This window comes from Microtus ochrogaster, unplaced genomic scaffold, assembly GCF_000317375.1.
Source record: "Microtus ochrogaster isolate Prairie Vole_2 unplaced genomic scaffold, MicOch1.0 UNK8, whole genome shotgun sequence".
Classification (NCBI taxonomy): domain Eukaryota; kingdom Metazoa; phylum Chordata; class Mammalia; order Rodentia; family Cricetidae; genus Microtus; species Microtus ochrogaster.
In genome coordinates this window covers 10459059-10472461 of record NW_004949106.1, presented here as the reverse complement: position 1 = coordinate 10472461, position 13403 = coordinate 10459059, and the positions used below count along the sequence as shown (strand labels likewise).

At 37.8% G+C, this 13403-nt stretch overlaps 1 protein-coding gene across 3 annotated transcripts in view; it reads right to left on the bottom strand.

Annotated features, from left to right (window-relative positions):
* Tpp2 (tripeptidyl peptidase 2) overlaps window positions 1-13403 on the bottom strand; it is a 63705-nt gene that overhangs the window by 5607 nt on the left and 44695 nt on the right. The window contains exons 24-27 of one of the 3 annotated variants that reach the window (XM_005366399.3): window positions 11390-11428; window positions 6076-6227; window positions 4090-4186; window positions 3015-3145 (exon numbers count right to left, since the gene is read on the bottom strand). In XM_005366399.3, the coding sequence (XP_005366456.1) occupies window positions 3015-3145; window positions 4090-4186; window positions 6076-6227; window positions 11390-11428 (419 nt within the window). Of the gene's footprint in view, window positions 1-3003; window positions 3146-4089; window positions 4187-6075; window positions 6228-11389; window positions 11429-13403 lie in introns of all 3 variants that reach the window. The other 2 variants (XR_001229389.2, XM_005366400.3) reach the window with 2 other exon arrangements.

The window sequence follows — 13403 nt, the reverse complement described above, 5'->3', positions numbered from 1 at the left end:
AGATGGAGGTCTGGATCAGGACCTTCAGTTAGTAGTAGCAGATGGAGGATTCTTTTCCGAGAGGCGGGGGAGGGGGAAGAGAGGGTTTATTTGGCATAGGTTTCCACACTACAGTTCATCACTGAGAGAAGGCAGAAGGGCAGGAACCCAGAGGCAGGAACTGATGGAAATAGCAGGGTCAAGGAATGCTGCTATGACAGACCTGAGCAGGTTTTATTTGTCTGAAACAATCTTTTCTCATTTTACAAACCAATCCCATTTCCCACTCCCTCCTCTCCTAGTGCTCCTCCCACCTTCTCCCTACCCCACTCCCATCCACTTCTCAGGGAGGGTAAGGCTTCCCACGGGGAGTCAACAAAGTCTGGCACACTTTGAGGCAGGACCAAGGCCTTCCCACCTATAACTGTTATAGAATTCTAAGCTTAGCAGTCTGGCACTGCAATCTGGGCTCAGTCTCTAGATTAAACCGCCTTGTTCTGGGAAGGCATCCTTGTTTTTTCCTACAGAAGTTCTGCAGGTGCCTAGGTCCATGCTGGCACAGACTAGACAGTCATCCATTACTGTTCAGCACTTAACCTCCACTCCAGGGAAGGTTACTGACCTTAATTGTGGCGTTATGTCCAATTCATGTCAGGGATGTATAAAAACAATTAAAGATGCTGAGACAATCGCCACAAGGCAACCTGACTATGGGATCATCTGTTTAAGAAGACTAACTCTGAAGGACACATAGTAAAATATGCAATGTGTAAATCTCCTGGGAATGACAAGAATCAAGACATAATTACCAGTTTAGTAACTTGGGCCTCTGGGGCTTACTAGTTCTGCACACTGAAAGTGAGTTACTAACTTGAGCACCTCCCTGGAAGAATAAAGGGAGCATAAAATGAAGGAGCGAACATGCTCAGGACGAGGATGCTCTCAGGCTTCCAAGACCATTTGATTATGTGAGGTCAACTAAGAAGGTATGTTCAACGTCATCTGAACTGAAAATGAAGCTAAGTCCATAACACACCTTAGTTTATTACCAAGAACAATGGTTTCCTTTTTGATTTCTGAACTGACTAACAACCTCAGGTCACACAAACCTATGTCGAGTTGTCCTATGGTATCAGCAGACTGGAGAGTTACAAGCACAGGAAGGGCGTGCTTGACGTGGAGCAGAGTGCTTATTCTCAGCGTTCCCATCTACCCCTTTACCATTTTCAACCGTCAGCCTGAGCCAAGAAGTGGCAGCAGTACCATATTCTCCTCCTACCCAAGTTCAGGTCACCTCTTTATTTTATAGTTCTTGTAAACAGCTTTAGTCACCAAGTTCAGTAGTTGGCCTATATCTTGACAGATAAATAAATGCAGAACTTGATGGATCATAGGACACCCCACAAATATTGTTCATTTAATGACACAATATTTGGCAAGACTCATTCATTTGGTATCCCACATACCTTCCTCCCTCAGTATATTATGCTAAAACACAAATACATTTCTTCCAGGTTCCAGTTTTAAACATTTTAAGAAGTTTCTCAGCATAAACTCCACATTTCAGGGTTTGGGGTCCTTCTCAGTTTAATTCTAATCTCTGTAATCTTCTGACTCCAGAAAGAGCTTCACTACTCTGTCTGGACTCCATGCTGGCCTGAATTCCACCAGTCATCAAGAGCATCCAAGTTTTAAAGAACCAACCTTCATTCTCTATGTGGAGGTACCTGGATTCTGCTCTAGCTACTCCAGGCTGAGAATAGCAGACTTTTGAGTCCCCCTTTGAGACATCTACTTCCCTGCTCACTTACTACACTGTTCTTCTATCACTTTTCAGATGTCTGGTACCACTCTTTTCTGCTTTAGGGACGCTCTAAGAGCATGGTACAACCATTAGCCCTAGCATGTGAAGGAGACAGTGCTCTGAACAGACTGAATCATGAGGGCATGACCCATGTCAAACCCAACTGACTAGTTCCACCTATCCAAGGCTTGCTTGAGGGGGAGGGGAGGTATAGAATTCAGAAGGAAGTTGTTACTGACACAGGTGCTCTATTCTTGCCAAGAATGGATTAAGTTACCAGCATGACTCTTTTCTGAAAGTTTTAGCATCTTCTAATGCAATAATCCAAATGTCACATACATGGAAATATTGTTTCTCTCTCCTACCTTAGTACTCTTCAGCCTGAACACCTTATTAAGCTATGAAGCGTTGCCCATTCAGAACACTAGCAAGCTTTCTTCCTATAAGCTTTTAAAATATTAAATATATTTTTTATATTTCATCCTATCTGCCAATTTATTTTTCGAGACAGGGTTTCTTTGTGTAATAACCTAGATGGCCTGGAACTCACTCTATAGATCAGGCTGGCTTCGAACCTGCCTGCCTCTGCCTCTAGAGTTGGGATTAAAGGTGTGTGCCACCATTGCCTAGCTCTATCTGCCAATTTTTGTTTTTGTTGCTACTGTTTTGTTTTTTGAAGAACTATATAGTCTCACAGAGATCCAAATGCCTTTGCCTCCTGAGTACCCAGCTCTATCTTCCAATTTAATTTTTTGCTTTAGAATAGTTTTTATATTGGAAAGTCTTATTAATTTCTTCAAGTCCTTCTTAATGATAACTTACATATACTTGTTTATAAATATCTTCTAAATCAAAACTGGTTACTCGATCATAGTCATCGTAGCTAAATTTTAGGAATGATTTAAATCCTATACTTTAATGCCTAAACAAAAAATTAAAATTCTTATTAGATTACATAGAAAACACCAGTATCATTTTCAAAACCATACAACAGCAATTCTGTCTGTCTGTCTGTCTCTTTTGAGACAGGGTCTCACTGGGTAAACCTGGCTGGCCTTCACTCATATGCCTATGCTCCTGCATGCTGGGAAAAAAAGGAGTATGAAAAAACTGTCAATCCTAACTGTATGTATGCTACAACAGAAAAAAAAAATCTTCAATAGCAGTCCCTAATTTTTAAACAAGTAACTAAGAAATGAGATGCAAGAAAGATTATTTACTGGTTAGGTACTTTTTTATAGTAGCTGCATCAGGCCTGGGGTCAGTCTTCATTGCAATGTAAACTGCTAGAGCAGTTTGATCGATGTGAGAAATAACAGCATTGGCAGCATCAACGATTTCATTAAGCCTTTTCATTCGCTCCTGGGTAGAAGATAAAGGAGTGCATCAGTCACTGCATCACGGCATTTTCATTTCTACTGTCCCAGCACTATGTCACTTCCTTCTAGGGCTAGAGCTCTATGCTATCGTTTAATCTGATTTTTACAATTCCAGTAGCCCTGGAAAATGGGTTCAGATGTAACAATACCTAATTTACAATCTTACAATCTGTTCAAAACTGAAAATAAAGCAAACATATAAAGTTTACTACAATGTGGGGTTTTTAACAAGGAAAAGTCCCTTCTATCATACCATTGATTTTAGAGATAATAATCTCTATTTTATACCATACCACATGAAAAAACAGGGAAAAAAATCCCCAAACCCTCATTCATAAGCAAATTCTTTCTAAACAATCACTAGAATGAGAAAAGTAACACTAAACGAAACAAAGATCACGATCATAAACTATGACCATCATGGATGGTTTTTGAGAGGCCTCCTTTAGAAACTCTATTCGAATTCACTCTAAACCTTCATGAGTTCACCAGGTCACAGCTGGCATGTCCCTCCCTACTTCCATGAACAGTAGGGAGATGGCCCACATTCCATGTTAGACAATCTGGAATCATCACAAAATCTTTAGAAGCAAAGTAGTTACTGAGGTATTTAGATTTCCAGCTGTCCAAGACAACTCATCAGTAAGACCAAAAATCAGACCTTCTGCTTTTTCCTGTGCTACAATTTTACTGACCAATCAAACACTGTAGTTTCATGGTTTCTACACATACATACTGCCATCATTGCTACTATTGAACTCAGTAGTGGCCAGCTCTTGTAACTATTTTAACAACATATCCAATTGCAGGAGACTCATTTTCAGTAGGCAGGAAGACAGGACAGAGAGAGATGCACCTTTATTCAAAAATACAAACTTTTGGATACTAATATGCAAAAAACGAATTAAAAAAATGAGTATATCCAACCTTTTCAGCATCCAATTGGTGAAGCCGTGCAACATACAGAGGAAGGTAAGCAGGATATGTTTCTTTCAATTCATTGTAAATGTCACTAGAATCAAGCCTAAGAGAGACAAATTAGTGATTTTTAATTAAAAGCATGTTTCTTTAAAACAAAAAATTTAAATATTGCTTCACAGTCCTAGACATTAAAATACTTCATAATTATTAATAAGGACTAGTTACAGATAATATACCTATCTGAAAATTACTTAGACTTCTACAGGAATGTGAATGTACACGTGTGTGAAAAGCCATCATTCAATCTTAGAGTTATTTCTTAGGCACCCTGTATCATTTGAGACAAGGTCTCTCACTAAATCAAACTTGCTGATTAGGCTAGGTCATTTGGCTAGTAAGCACCAGGAATAATATGTTTCCACCTCCTCAGCGCTAGGATTACAACTTTGTGCCAACCTTAATGTGGGTTCTGAGGACTGAATTTGGGTTTCTCTAGGCTGGTGAAATATGTACTTTATTGAGCTATCTTTCCCATCCACCATATTTTACAAATATTACTGATTAGAAGCTTCTGTTTATGGTTTCCTTTAGAACCACTTCCAGAGGTTTGGGAGGTTTTTCTTAAACAAAGCTGTTCACCAGTTTCACTGGATGGCAGACTCAGGCTCGCATGAGAGAAACCCATCTTTGCAACTCTGAAGAAACTGCTTGTCTGCTAGTTACAGCATTCTACATCAGTCAGAGGCAGACACGGCTGACTGACGTCTGGGAAGATACCCTCAGTTTAAACACAACAGCATAGATGAATGTGGACTGATGCTGGAATGGTTTAATCCTTGGGAACTCTGTTCACATTATAAAGGCTTTTGTTCCCTCCTAGGCCACATATCCACAGGGATTTATACACGAAGTCTGGTAGGGAGGACTCCTCCAGAAAACCAGCAAAAGAAAGCTACAATGGAAAAAAACCCAAACAACTGATTTAACCACACAGAACAAAGTTTTAAGTGTACATTGTGAGCTAAACGCCAAGGGGTAAACTAAGGAAACGAGCTGATAAGTAAGCTTTCATGTTAAAAAGTTTAACATGAATAATAATGATGCTAATAAATAACATGGTAATAAAAGCCTAACATTCCCATGAAGCATAGGCAAAGCACATGTTCAGCTGAAACAACAGCTAACATCTAACAGCTCACCCACCAACAACAGCAGCTTTAGCCATCATGTCTAGACATTACATTCGTAGCAGAAACCATTTGAGAAACATATCAAGGTAACTTTAAAGACATCTAAACTAACAATTAGACTATACTATCTCAGAGAAATTTTAAAGTATCTCCATTAGGCTGGGTGCGCTGGTATAAGACTGCTATTCGAGCCTTGGGAGGCAGAGGCAGGATGATGAGGATTCAAGGTCATTTTTGCCCAGCTAGAGAATTGAGACCAGCCTGGGATAAATGAAACACTGTCTTAAAAAAATTAAAACCTAACAGATTAAGAAAACAAAGCTGCAAATATAAAAGGGTAATCACAAAATTAGAGAATAATTTTTAAACATATATTCTAAATAAATTATTAAATATATTATACTGTATTCATATGACAATAAATTATAGTCACTAAAAATAGAACTCTAAACTATGAAATGACACAGGAAGTGCCCAACACTAAAATTAACTGGAAAAGTAAGACACATAACCATTCACACTGCTACATGCTCAAACAGAGAGCAGATAAAGGGAATGGTGAATTTTGGAGAGAAGAAAAAGTTACTTTTTCTTTCTTTATGCCCTTCAATAAAATTCTCTTTGAGGCAAATTAAAATAAAAAATTACATATTTATTGTAAAAATATAATTATAAAGTATGAATGCAAAAAAGTTTACAATCCTATAATCCTATCATCCAGTCAACAGTTTTGAAAAAAGTCTATCCTTATACACACTAGCGGAGAAAGTCTCAGGATTGGAATCCACTGAAGACAACCTACTTTGTCATCCATTGAATTTTAAGATCTCGCAATGCTTCAGTGAACTCTTCTTTCAGATCTTTCTCCTTCTCTGAATCCTTTTCTTTCTCTTTGCTGCCATTCTTCGTCTTTGTTGGTGGAGGTATTAGATAGTAGTGCACAGGGATCACATCCTAGGAAGGTCAAAGAAAGCCTTAGGTTCATTCGCTTCCCTTCACACACTAAAACCATTGTCAGTAGCTGAGAAATTGTGATAGGGGTTGTGCCTGAGTTGTAGTACACCGTATTCCAGATCCGAAGGGTCCAAAACCATCAAAAATATCAATCCACATACTGGATCCCCTCCTGCCCCACAAACTTCAAAAGTACTGAGGTTTTTATCCATCCCTTTAAAGTAAAAGAGGTAAGAACTCTATTAGTGTCTTTAGCCTTCTTAGTTGAACTTGATACAATAAGGACAGTGTATCCTGTCCTTTCAATTAAATCTGAACAGAGGGCTAAAGTTAAAAATAAAAGAATTTTTTTCTCCTTGTAAGAGGGCAGAGTAGAGAAGTACCATTCCTGCACTTATAAATACATGCTCTACCAAGAGTTAGTCAGAAAATAAACACACAAGTAAGCAGTTTCTGATAATGACACACAACACACATGAAAATAAAACAAAGGATAGAGTGACTATCGGGTAAGACAGGGAAACCATGCAAACAAAGCCATTATGGAAAAGTCAGTGAATCTAAATGACAAACATGAATGAATCTCAATTACCTAACTGAAGAGAGGAAGAAGTCCCTCCACCCCAGGGATTAGCATCTGAAGTGGAAGGTGAACAAGAACACAGATCTGAACCTGCCTATGGGAGCAGTGACGTAAACTAATAAAGTGGGGTGCGTACATGCTGAGTAGAGCTTGGTGGAACATGGCAAAAAATAAAGATCCCATTTTAAATAGTTTATCAACTATCTTAAGACTTTTTGCTTTTTAATGACTTCAATATATTAAATTTGGGCTTATATTTTTATTTTTATAATACTTTGTTATAAGTCTTGGGAACAGACCACAGAATGGAAAACTAGAGTTAGAAAAATAAGTCAGAAAACAAGCCTAGGAATTCCTACATTGTATAGAACTAATAGGCTATGGAAACAAGAGAAAATGGACAGATTCGAGATATTCTTTGAAGGCAGAGCCAACAATGTTTGCCAATAGTGCATAAAGTCAGGACATGAGTAAGATCAGCAGGGACAAGAGACTGGAAGAGAATAGATTTTCTACTCCTGCTTTGCCCAAAGATGCTCTCAGACTGGGACAAAACAAAAGGAATCTGGATTTTGAAAACCTTGAGGAAGACCACGAAGAATGAAAGATCAGGGATGGCAAGATGACTGAGACAGTGCAGGGCTTGTTACTGAGCATGATGGCCTGAGCGTGGTTCCTGGGCCCACCCTGTGCAAGGAAAGAGCTGACTGCTGCTAGGTGTATACACAGACACAGACACGCGCACACACACACACACACGCACACAGACACGCACACAGACACACACACAGACTCACACGCACGCACACACACCACTTCCCACACAAAATAAGTGAATTAAAAAAAAATGTGATAGACTGCTAATCCAGATTAGGAAGAGAATGACCGGAAAAGCTGGCTGCAAGGAGCCTGTTGATAACCTTGGCAACAGTAGTGTCCTGGGACAAAGATCAAAGACGAGGCAGAGAACAAGGAAATAAGCCTAGAGTTCTTTGAGAAAGTTCTGCTTTGAGAATAGTAGAGTAATATATCTTAAGTTTATCTATGACATATAAATCTATCCTATAAAAATACACTGCTTGGGAAATGTAACCAAATAGCTAAACTTAGTTTCTGGCAACAAACTGGCTGTCCTTAATTATTATTTACTAAGTCCACTTCTCAAATTCTATTTTCAGGTTTATATTGAACTGCTGCTAAGTTAATATCTCCACTCATCTTAAGTTTCTTATATTGAAACAAATTTATCTTATCAAAAGGACATAGACTGCCCTCCCACATTACTTCAGAAATAGCATGAGTCAAAAGTATTTTAAAATCCTACTCCCCCAGATAGGACTTCTAGGTCTATGCACTGTGTAAACATTTCCATGTTAATGCGACTCTGACACTCGGGACTCTGGGGTATATGGTGATGCGACAGTGTGTGAGGGATTACTGGTCTGCTCTACCGTCACTTCAACACACAATATTAACCACTATCTCTTCATGGCTCTTTTAAAGCACAGAAAAACAGAAATGAGGAAGCCATAGAAATCCATCTGCAGCCTGTTATACTTTCTGAGTTAAGGGAGTCAGAGCAAAGTCTACTGCTGGGCTTGCTCTTTTAGGATGCTGCAACTTATCCATTCCTTTTCCCTCAACACCAACCCTGCTTGTATTTTTGAGACTGGTCTTGCAATGGGAGCCAGGCTGGCTCTGAATTCATGATTTTTGTCTCCCAAGTCCTTCCTCTCAACCCCTGACAACACTGGAATTATGGGCAGGCTCCACCATGCTCAGCTTTCTTCTCCACTGTTTGCAGGTCACTTTCCTGGGCGGGCATTGCCCTGGATAAAGCAAAAGGGTATTTGAAAAAGCTGAGCCAAAACCCTAGCAACAAATTCTCATTGAAACAGCTCCAGTGTCGTGTGTTTAGCAAAACTGTCCAAGAAATAAAGATAAAAGGAGTCTCCAATATCTATGTAAATATGGTTATATTGCTTTGGAATCAAGTTCTTCTGTGTGTTACACAGACTGTGGATCACCACTTGCCTGACAGTCCGATTCATTCTAACTGCATTGTGTACCATTTAGCTTCCGAGGCTAGAAAGTGGGAAATACTTCTAGGCAGAAAAACCTGCTTTAGAAGGCAATTTCTTCTCTGAATTTCAAGGGTAAGGCAATTGCTATTACTATTTTAGTACAGAATACAGAAAATAGAATTTAATGTGAGTATGTGTTAATATACAATAAACAACAACTATAAAAACAAATGCTCTTAGAGTAAATAAACTATCACTAAAAATGTAAGAGCTGAAAGTTTAAGATCTTAGAAAAAATCAGTAACCACTACAATAACAATATTAGTAAGACCCTATGAAATACTTCATGACAAGAATTTCTATTATTAAAATTATAAATGCAGTACTTTAAAACCCTAGTCAAAAGGAAAATGGAGTTGTTTTGTGTCACTATGATCATATACTCTTTTTTTAACAGCATTTTTTCCCCAACTCACTTTTTTGTTGTTGTTTTTTTGAGACAAGGTTTCTCTGTGCTCTTCTGTGTAACTTTAGAACCTGTCCTAGATCTCACTCTTTAGACCAGGCTGGCCTCGAACTCACAGAGATCCACTGCCTGTGCCTCCTGAGTGCTGGGATTAAAGGCGTGCGCCACCACCACCTAGCTCCAACTCACTTGTTAAGAAACTAATGTAAAGTTAATTTAATAGCAATGATTTTGTATCTTAAATCATGAATAATTGTGATCATGTTTTAATAAGAATAGTCAAGAAGAATATTCATAGTAGAAAAGTAACAAAGAGTTCCAATAGGAGAAATTTAGTATTAAAGCTGAAAAAAATTCTAAGCTATCCTTAAAATAACCTTTCAATAACGTTCAAACTGAAGAATATTTTTCAGAAACTTAATGTTACCCATAAAATCAATAACTGCTCAGTGAACAACATAATACATCATCATTTAGATCTGGTTCAAAAGGCTCAGTTTCTTAAGTGTTTAATGTATTAATTTAATTACTAAATTAAAAGCTTTATGCAAGTTCAACTATTTTAAAGATTAATAGCGTTGATGCCATTTGTGATTTATTAAAAGTATCTAATTACATTATAAGTGTAAGTTTTTCTCTTTGTAACTTCATAGGTCTTTTATACAAGAGCTGTAATGTATATGCCAAGTACTTGTGCTGATAGGAAGGAATGGGAGAAGTAACTGTAGTTCCCACATTTGTTACCCAAGCTTTAGTCAGCCTCCAGTAAAAAGTCTCGTGCTCCAGTATTATCTCTCACAACGTGCACAACCTTAGCCCAACAAAATTGTGCAGACCAACTGAAAAAAAAAAACTATAAGTGTGGAAGAAAAGTAATGCTTAACCTCTATTTGATATTTTCTATTTTGTGAGTTCCTAGGAAACTTTTTCAAGCTATCTTTATGGCAACTCAAAGAAACACACATTGATACATAAGATTTTTTTAAATGATGGGTTATGATCCATTAAATATGTCTAGATGGTGCCCAAACATGTCAAAACACCCATTTGAGAAATACTGGTCTTCAGGTCCTTAACTAGAAGATTCTTCATGGTGCACCAGGGCTTAACATATCAATACACAACAAGGGCATTTTGGAAGACATTTCAGTACTTTAAAGCACAACTGATTATCTGGTAGGAATACTCCTTACATAAAGAGACCACTGAAATGCTAACCATGTCAGTGGCTCTTCCTCAAATGTGTCCCTTTCTCTGTACTTGGAACAGAAATCTTTAAGTTAAATGTGGCTCCAGCAGTCAATACAGACTCTCTATTCTACAGGAAACCAAGTAGAACCACGCACAGCATCAAATATGTCTTCATTTTTATTACAGACTTCACTTTTAGTTAGACATTCTTATTTGTTATTTTCACTTTTTTTAAAAATCCTTTCTGTGTCTGTTCTTCCATAACCAGGAAAGATGTAAAAGCAGGGACTAGTTTATTAACAAAACCATATTTTTAAATATGGCTTTTAGATTTTTAATAGGCTTTTTACATTTTTCTTACATTTTAAAATGTAAGTGTGTATGTGTGTGTGTGTGCAGGCAAGCCTCATGGTACATACACAGAGGTTAGATGACAACTTTCCATCATGAGTCCTAGAGATTAGGCTCAGGTTGTCAGATTTGTCAGCGGGTACCTTTACCTACTGAGCCATGTAGCCAGCCCTAGATTTAAAAAAATCATTAATTACTTTGTTCTCTATTGCTATATTATCACATTCATCTCCTTATGGTTTTGGATATGCAAAACTTCAAGCTTTTTAACTTAACATCCTATCTATAGCAAGAAATATGAAGCAATAAAAACTGTCTATACCACTGGAAAAATAGGGGTTATGATTTACAAAACCTTTTATAGGAAAGCACTATGCCAATACTGCTCGTGGGTATTAACTCACAGAACTATACTGCAGATTGTAAAGAAAAGAAACTAAGAAAAAGATTCTTTAAACTTAAGATTTATAATAGTGAGAGAAAAAAAGTTTAACTACTATGTAAATAAGGCTTTAAGATATCATTTTTAAGAACTGACAATCAGTACCTTTTTAAATTTTCCTTGTCGTTTTGCTGCAGACTGCCCCTGGGAGTTAGAACGACATTCTGTAAGAAAACATGCATAATCTACACAGGATGGAGATACCACCTCTGCCTATTTTTCTTCCAATGTAACATTTCATCTGTACTTGTCACAGTACTCAGAAGGATCAGATCTGTGACCAAAATGGCGTGCTTAAAGGAAAGCAATACTGCCATACCAACTTCTAAAAATAAAAATGCATCCAAATATGCCATTTTCAGCTTTTTATTTAAAAAGTTTTGTGATCAAACTGCATCAGCATTAAAACATTTTTTAAAAAAACATTTAAGATTAGCTGACAGTCTGCAGAATCTGACCGTATACAGGAGGTCATGACCATCACATAAACCTTTGGAATTCTCTAAAAAGCAAAACAAAAACCTGCAGCGCTTAGGGTTTAAATGAAAGGCAAAGTGAAGTAAAATCACATTTTCTTTCCAACTACCAAAATGTAAGAAGTGTAAAATGCTGAGGAAAGTTTAAATGAAAAATTCAATGGCAATTATACTAACTCAATAACTTTAGATTATTGCTGTCTTCTTATAAATGACCTTCCTAACTATAGTTAGCTAAGTAAAGTTAACTCCACGTACTTATAATTTCAAAATTGTCTCTAAGAGTATAGTCAGGAAGTACTATTTTCTGAATTGTAAGAATACTTCTGTCAATAACTCTCTTTTGTTATACTTTCCGTGAGAAGTAGACTTCTAAGATGAGCCATCTATTATCTGGTTCAAAAATCCAGTTGCAGTCCCACAGAAGGAGCTAAATAGTAAATCTACAATAAGATCTGAGGATTTATTTCTTCCTTCCTTCCTTCCTTCCTTCCTTCCTTCCTTCCTTCCTTCCTTCCTTCCTTCCTTCCTTCCTTTCTGTCAAGACAGGGTTTATCTGTGTATTCCTGGTTGTCCTGGAACTCACTTTGTAGACCACACTGGCCTTGAGCTCAGAGGCTCGCCTGTCTCTGCCTCCTGAGTGCTGGGATTAAAAGCGTGCATCACAACACCTGGCTATGAGGATTTTCTGAATCAGTTCAAGAACAAAGCCCAGGATCGAGTGCTGGCTGACTTCCAATGACACTGAGCTAGGCATGAGTAAGGAGTACACTGAAATGCAGCCTGAGCGATACTAAGGTACAACCTTTTCTAAGCACAAACTCCCCAAATTAAGCTTCAAGAACCTTGATTGAACGATGACAAGCAATACAAATAAATTTCAAGATAAATGAGATGAGCTCATCTGACAACAGCATGTATAGATCCTAGTATTAGGTTAAACAGCCCTGCACAGTTTGGTGTGAACTAACGCTAATGGGAAATGCAAAGATGTAAGAATGACAACTCTAAGTGGGTTTACAACAAATGACCCACAGGCCATAAAGGTGACAGATCCACATAAACATTGTTCTGTGCGACCAATCTGTAATGAAAACAGATGGGAAAACCTGAAACAAATGCCCATAAGGCTGAAATAGCAGTTATCTCTAAATCAGAAACAAAAAGCATCTTTTTAAAACTATAAAACACAGTACCAAAAGAAACATTACATCTGCCCACATAATTATACAAGATCTCATCAAGTCTGCACAAACATGACAGCCAATATCCATTGGCAAAAATTCCTCAGATTGGTTTTTATAAACAGCTGAAGAGAATCTGACTTTTCCAATCTCTACAATACATTGATCAAAATTGTAAGGTATGCTGTAATTTTACATTTATTTCAGCCAATTATGACCTGGATCTCAGGAAGACTAGGTACTGAGTCAGAATAGGTTTAGGACATGCGGCATAGGCTTATGGGAAAGAATATAAACTGGTTTTCAATGACACATTTAAATAAACACCAAATATTAATCCATCTTCACTAATAGCATAAGAAAAAGCAACAATTACCCTGCACCCCCCCCCCTGCTGTCTCCTTTACCCATCTGAAGCGTGCCTTTTAAGGCCATCTTCAAAGAGACGGGCAAGGTGAA